Source organism: Micrasema longulum, unplaced genomic scaffold (assembly GCF_059751315.1).
Source record: "Micrasema longulum isolate JH-2025_06_02 unplaced genomic scaffold, ASM5975131v1 h1tg000525l, whole genome shotgun sequence".
Lineage (NCBI taxonomy): Eukaryota > Metazoa > Arthropoda > Insecta > Trichoptera > Brachycentridae > Micrasema > Micrasema longulum.
Window position 1 is genome coordinate 65,531 of NW_028277722.1, and position 8,135 is coordinate 73,665.

General features: G+C 34.1%; 1 protein-coding gene across 1 annotated transcript; it reads left to right on the forward strand.

The window, feature by feature from the left end:
• Positions 1-5,103: 5,103 nt before the first annotated feature.
• On the forward strand, positions 5,104-7,375 carry LOC148280852 (uncharacterized; the record flags this gene model as incomplete). The annotated part of the gene is made up of 5 exons (XM_088227691.1): positions 5,104-5,162; positions 5,412-5,507; positions 5,599-5,652; positions 5,742-6,131; positions 6,220-7,375. Coding segments are annotated over exons 3-5 (1,570 nt in total), but the record flags the coding sequence as incomplete, so codon positions are not given.
• Positions 7,376-8,135: the final 760 nt, after the last annotated feature.

The following is an 8,135-nucleotide window of genomic DNA, read 5'->3' on the forward strand; positions in this document are numbered from 1 at the left end:
ATAGCACACCCGAAGATAAACGACACACTCGCTTATATGATATTATATGGGTATACAATATTATAGCTGCGGGGACGGGACAACTCGGTGACCATTGAACGAGCAGTGGATAGAATGATTCGATAATGTCCGTTTATTGTTTGGGATCCTGAAAATGTTGAATTTGAACTGTAGAATTCGCCATAAAATATTTGGCCATAAACACCGAACACTGAACTAACTGAAGTGCCGCGGGCAAAAATGTTCAGATTTGTTAGGTACGAAAAAACAGTACGACTTTTCTAGGAAAAATAATTCTTTTTATGAATTTGAATGTATTTAAAAATGTTAATGTTTGCTTTTTTGTCTCGTATGAACATTTGAGCTATCGTTTGTGTACTCGTAGTTTTAATGAGATAGTAAAAACACACTTTGTGTACTCGGAGGTCGCGTCATATCATATTGTGTCTCATGTCTCATGTCTCATGTCTCATGTCTCATGTCTCATGTCTCATGTCTCATGTCTCATGTCTCATGTCTCATGTCTCATGTCTCATGTCTCATGTCTCATGTCTCATGTCTCATGTCTCATGTCTCATGTCTCATGTCTCATGTCTCATGTCTCATGTCTCATGTCACTGTCACTGTCACAGCTGTCGACCGTCACAGAACTGTCGCGTGTAAACCGAGTGGGTAGAGGTAATATTGAGCCCCGACGCATTATATGTACCCACAAGTACGTGCTAGGTATACAGATGGTTATTTATTTTCAGAAAAAGAAATTAATTTGTTCGATTTCAAAATAATGAATCTACCCAATGTGTCCTATTTCCTTGCATTAAAAAATGAAAGGTTTGGTGAAAACCGAACTTTATAATATACGTATATTTACTACCAACTGAACCGAGATGAGATTTTCGGCTAAACAATGAAATATGTAGGAACAATAATAATCATTTGCCTTTTCCTCGAAAGTATTATCTACGCAGATCCGATGTTATTATGTATTAGCTTTATGGGTACATTATGCAATATATAATAAAATAATAATCTTTAAATGAAAAATTGTACTGTAACCGGAAATCATAAAATCAAAAATGCTATTAATTGTTGTTGTTAACACTGAATGTGTCTGTTTATAAATAATACAAAATGTTAAAAGTTTACGCAATATAGATGTGAAAATACTGTTTATAATAAATTGTAAGTTAAATAAACAATTATTATTTAAGTAAATATCGAGTTATTCTTTCTCTACCCGTGTTACCCGTGTAACAATATAACGTACACATTACGCACCTGCCGACCTGCCGATCTGCCGACCTGCCCCATGCAGCCGGCACACCCTCGGTAGCTCGCAGCTCGCAGCTCGCCCCGCCATGCGCCACCGGGCGCGGCGGTTGGAACTCGGAACTCGGAACTCGGAACTCGGAACACCGAATCTGGCTAGAAATCACTTGGACTTGCAACAAATGTGACTTTTCGTAATATTCCAGGTTTTTTTTGTTCGGATGTTAGTTTCGTTACTTTTTACGACATCAACAGACGGTTTTTCATTAAAATGAATAGAATTTCCAATGGATTGTATGTAAACTAAAAATCATCATCATCATTCCATTTCCGCACTTAGATCTGGTGCATAGGGCACTGGATCGAAACGCCGATTACAGCGCATGGGCTTGGACCACTTTGTTCGAACACGGTTGTTGCTCAACAAACAAAGTGGTCCGAGTATTATAAAGGAAGAGTTAGAAAAAGACATTTCACAAGCAAAACATGACAAAGCAACAGGTCTGGACCTAATGAAGGAATCATTTTAAAACATTTAGATTCAAGCGGCGTCTATCTTCTGCTTAAAATTTTCAACAATATATGTTACAAAAGATAGATAGGTACCAACAGAATGGTTAACATTAGAATTCATCACGCTGCCTAAAAAGCCGAGGAACATACGTCGACTAATCAACATATGCAGGTAAAGTTTGGGCTCATCGTGCACCCTCGGGCGGCATCTACAGGACCCCCCTGAGTGGCCAGAGGGTGCCTTTAATTGCACTCACGGGTACTTACAGAACTGTGTTCAAAGCCGTCCTTCGGGACAGGTCCTGGCCGGGGAACTTCCGGCAGACTTAGAGGTAATAGAATCTGCTGCGGTGAAATCACTAAAAAAAGGTGAGTTGATTCCATATTTTGACACCATTGACAAAAGTAATCAAAGAAAAAACTATCGCAGATTGGCAAATTAGGTGGGACGCATCGGGGCGGTGGCGATCCAACGAGCGATTTCGTGTCCAGCTGGTCAAGCGACAAGCCTAAGGAGCCTATCCAGTGACAAGTAATTCAATACAGGTTGTGTAGACCATAAAAAATTATTCCTTATTGCAATTCGACAGTCAGCTACTGCAATGGCAGAAGTTGAATAAACGGGATGGCTTGCTTAAAATAACACAAATAGAGAATAAATGGTGAATTCTTTACTTTGTATGAGAAACGGAGATTGAACCCTGCATTTTTTTTTGTATAATATATAGTATCAGTTTAGCATATATTTGAATTTGCCGCACGACAACTAACCGTTTGTAACCACTTTTTTGTTCTCGCGGGGGATTTGTTTGTGTAACATAGTATATATGTAGATGTAGATATCTTTATTTATACCTTATATTTATTTATTTATTTATATACGGCATTTCTGCCATTTACATATTTATGGTATAAAAAAGAGTGCTTAAAAATAAAAATATAAAAAAATCGAGTGTGAAATATTAATATTCTCGTACTATACCTACATATTATAAATTACTTGAAATACATACATATTTTAAAGTAATTATACAATAACAAAATACAATATTCAATCAAATTATAACTATTCCAACCCAATCTCCTGAAGTTGATTTGCTATTTTTGATCAAAATATGTTAGTCACTTTATTTTTTCAGTTAGGCAGAGAAAAACTAAATATATCAAAATATGATGCATATTCATTCCCGGTATTCTGTAATCTAAAAATAGGTGAGTTATATTAAGCTACCGTTCGAGAATTTTGACAATAAAATATTGCGGATGTTTTGCTAAACCTAGATGGTACATACTACGTATTACCCCAGATAGCAATTTAAACTTGCCTCAAGCCTGTATCAAGTTTGAAGTATCAAGAGTTCAAGCTTGACCCTAGTTTGAGATTGCAACTCTGTAAACTTGGGGCAAGTTTAAAGCAAACTTCCTAGTTACCATCCAACAGATGTTTGAATTTATTTAGCAAAAAAACAAAAACAGAAACGAAAAATGCAAAAAAAAAAACAAAAAAATTGAGAAAAAAAAAAAAAAACAAGAAAAAACAAAAAAAAGGAAAAAAAAAATGAAACAAAAAAAAACATAAACCACAAAAACAAAAAACACGAAGCTTCTTAAAAATATTAATATTAAATAAAATATCTTGTTATTATTACTCAGTATATTTATTTTGAATAAATAATAAAACCTACTGGCTGTTTTTGCCAAGAAAGTCAGATGATGTGATGTCAGATGAGGTGATGTCAAATAATTCATGTCAATCGACTGGAGATCAGAGGCCGGTGCATTCTTTTGTCTCTCAACTCCGAAGCAAATAAATAAAACTATTTTATGACTTACTAGCTTTTCGACTAGCGAGATTTCTCATGGTAAAAAGTATCCGATATTCAAATCAAAATTTGTTGCAACAGAGGGAAAACATTTTGGGAAGGAAATATGGAAGTCTAGGTATTTACTAGCTTATGTACTGTCATTGGCTGGTTGAAGTGGCCACTTTACAAACTGTGTAACATTGAGCGTTCTGCCTATGTTTAAACATCTTCATTTCCTCAACTCTTCCATCTGTTGACTTTTATGAAGTATAAGAGCTTCTGGAGTTAAAGTATTGGTATATTATCAACAGCCTTTTCGTTCTGTAAATTAAACATAATTTAATCAATTCAATTCAAAAATATTATAATGTTTGTGATTAATCAGTTTAAACTATTGTAAGCATTATGCAGTGGATAAAATATTATAATCATAAACTTATAATTAGAAACCAAACACTGATTTGAGTCTACTGAACACTTTATTTTATTTTTACAAATATAAACACATAAAAATAAAAACTTCGTGACAATTGTTTCGCGTTATTAGGCCATTTTCATCATTAATTATCTCACAATACATACTCGTATGTCAATAAATACTTATTTTATTATATTTTCCCCGAAATTCAAATATAAATACCTAAATTCCCCATTACCTATTAAACACTTAGCCTCACCCTTAACCATTGGTTTTTCCCTCAATTATGATTAATGTACATGCTATAGTTCATAAGATTATTTTTATTTTTATTTTTTACTTTAGTACCTTGAATTATATAACTATATAAGGACATTCAATCCAAATAATCTTCACATTCGTTTGAAAATGCCCTAATAAGGCGAAACAATTCGCTCCTTTAAAAATAAACCGAATTAACTCAAAAAATAGGTAAAACGAGATTTTACAATAAAACGAATTAAACGCGTGAAAAGAATAAGTACAGTTCAACAGGCTCCTTATTTAAAGCTATACAAGCGAAATAGAAGATCGTCCATCTCTTTTTGATTTACTCGGCCGCTTCCTTCGGGATTCACATCACGCGACGAATCAGTGTTACTCCGACAGTGTTCAAAGTGAATCCTTGTTCCCGTGGACGAATATCTATTATTTCATTTTATGATTAAAAGGTAAGGAAATAATTCATAATTATTTTAATTATAAATCGTGTTTTTGAGACTTGTTCCTCTTTATTTTTTTAAATCGTATAAATAATATTGAACTACTTAGACTTAACTCATTTTTTTATTAAAAACTACGATAGATTTGAAACACTAATCAGACTTGTTGCATTTTATTTCTAAAAGAAGTACAATTAGTTTGAGTCATTATAGTTTACATCGGTTTATTGTTAAAAATAATAATAAAAAATAGTTTGATTATCATTTCATGCAGTTTATTTTAAAAAGTGATGTGAATGTTCTTTAGCATAATTTAATTTGTTTCTGTTTTAGATAAAAATGTCATTGCGAATCCGAAAAATTGTGGGCTTAGTCCAATCATCCGAAATTTCTGAAAGGGAAAAAGTCTCTAATTCAACGCCTGGAGAAACCTTATCGAATATTGATAACGACGCAGTAAGTAATTAAATACCTACGTTTTTTTTTCATTTAAAGCGTGCTACTCACACACCTGCCGCAGGGACAATCTGGCCCGTTACACGTAGCCCTACCAGTAAGTTATTGTCCCCACCGGTAGGACTAAGTAAAATTTAATGTATTTAATGTAAGTTTAGTCCTACCGGTAGGGACAACAGTCCCTGCGGCAGGTGTGTGAGTAGCTCGCTTAACATGGGCACAATGTATAAAAATTTATTATTTTTTCAGCTGCCTAAAAGTAAAAATGTGAACCTGTGCGACAGTGGATCTTCGTTGATTATAAATAATTTAACAATAAATGAAAGTCATTCAAACGATACAGAAGTAAGGTTTTACTTATTGCAAAATCTGATATTTTTGTGTTCACTTATTGTATTATATTATTACCAATACTAAATACCTAACTATTTTCCAGAAACCAACAGAAAAAGACGAGCTACACCCTATGCGGGATTCCCCCCAGAACGATGTAAGTTAAATGTTGCCACTTTTTCTGCTCGTATTATGATAATTAATTCCATAAATTACCATCGATAACTTACTTAAACAAAATTACAGGATCCTCAACTATGTACCTCGGTTGAAACTGAAGTGTTGATAAATAAATCGCGGCCTAACATTGAAATCAAAATAAATCTTGTACCGGAGTACGACAGTGACAGCTTTTCGTATGAAGACGAGAAAGAAAATACCAAGGTAGTTGAAGAAATGAAGCTACCGTCGAGACGGATTTCTTCTTCTTCAAGTTCACCATGCTCGTCCTCGTCGTCGTCCTCATCATCGTCGTCGTCTTCGTCTTCGAATTCATCTCAAGAAATTTCAACCGAGCCAACTGGAGAGAGCGGCAAGTCACAGGGTCACTTAGCTTCAGCCATTATACGCACGGCTACTGAATTAGAAGAAGATAATAGTATGGAGAATACAGAGCGAAGCGATTACAGATCTGATGTATGTGATATAATATGAAATAATTAATTAATTTTCTCTTTTAATTTATTTCTTATTTAATTAATTAATAAAAATATTCCTCTTTTAGACTTCGAATGCCACTGGTTCACGAATACGAAGATCTTGTGCGATGAACTCTTCAATAACCATTTATTCTCCTATGTACACTGATGAAAGCGACTTAGATGACGACGTGGATGATCCTAATTTCGATTTTGAGGACAGATTCGGAAAGATTTCTCAGCACAGAAAAAAGAATTTCCTAATTCCATCATGCTCGGATTCTTCAAGCTCTGATATTGACACTGCAACACAGAGTTTAAAAAAAAGAGGTCTTAAGAGGGTAAAAAATCCTGCTAAATGGAGACAAAACAGAGTAAAAAAGATGCGTAACGAAGGAAGAGCTTATGTGTCAATGTCTAAAACTCGCAAAAATAAGCCCTCACGTTGTCTCAAGACTCCCTGTAATGAGAAGTGTAAATTAAAATGCATAGACAAAATAGACACTCAGGGAAGATATGAAATTTTTGATAAATTTTGGCAACTTGGTGATTTAAATAAGCAAAGAGCATTCATAAAAACTTGTATGGTTGATATAGAACCTAAATATAAATATACTAACGCCCAAACTCCCCGTCGCCCCAATAAGGCATTCTACTTGACACTGGACAATAATAGAATTAGAGTGTGCAAAACTTTTTTTAGAAGTACTTTAGATATCAGTGATAGAATGATTTACACCATCATAACGAACACAAATGAGATGGGCTTCATAGAGGAGAAACGTGGCAAACATGGCAATAACGAAAAATTGGATCCTGAATTATTAGCTGAAATCAGAAAACACATTGAATCTATTCCTCGAATAGAAGGACACTATGTTAGAGCTCACAGTACAAGAGAGTATATTGAAGGAGGTAAGACAATTAAAGATTTGTACAGAGACTTTACAGGATTGCAAACTAAAAATAATAAAGAGGTTGGTAACTACATTGCTTACTATAAAATTTTTACAACAGAGTTTAATTTAAGTTTTCACAAACCAAAAAAAGACCAATGCGACCAATGTGTTGCCTATGCAAACTTAAATGGTAATGAAAAAGAAAAAGAAGAAGAAAAGTATCAAATACATCTTAAAGAGAAAGAACTAAGTAGGAAGGAGAAATTGAATGACAGGAGAAATGTAAACAATGAAAATAAAGTCGTAATTTACGATTTAGAAGCCGTATTGCAATGTCCCAGAGGTGACACTTCGGCTTTTTATTATAAAAGCAAGTTGAACAGTTACAACCTGACATTGACCGAACTCAATAATAAAGAAGGCAAACATGCATATGACAATGTTTACTGTTATTTCTGGACTGAGTCAGATGCAAAAAGAGGAGCGATTGAGATTGGGTCGTGTGTCTGGGAATATTTGAAAGGCATTAGTTCTGATGGAGAAGCTGCGAAAAACATAATATTCTACTCCGACAATTGCTGTGGACAGAACAAGAATAAGTTCATTGCGGTTGCAAAGGTTTATAAGGTTTTATATATGTATGCTGTGTATTATTTAAACATAAACAGTATAACTCATAAATTTTTAATTAGGGGCCACACCCAAAATGAGGCCGATAGTGTACACAGTCTTATAGAAAAAGAGGTCAAGAAAAATCTCAAGTCTGGCCCTATTTACACTCCAGACCAGTATATTGCCTTAATCAAAAACGCAAAAAAGAGTAGTCCAGCTATAAGTGTTCATGAAATGAGTTTCAACTCATTCTCAAATTTAAAAGAGTTACAAGAGGAGTGGGGGTATAATTTCAGTACCAACACAAATGGTCAAAATGTTATGTGGAATGAAATCAAACATTTAAAAATTACTAAAAGCGATCCATTTACATTTTGTTACAAAACGTCTTATTATGACAGTGAGTATAAAGAAGTGAACGTTAGAAATAAACGAAAGAAAATGATACCTCTCGAAGAAATAACGATTAAACAAGTATATTCTAAAAAACA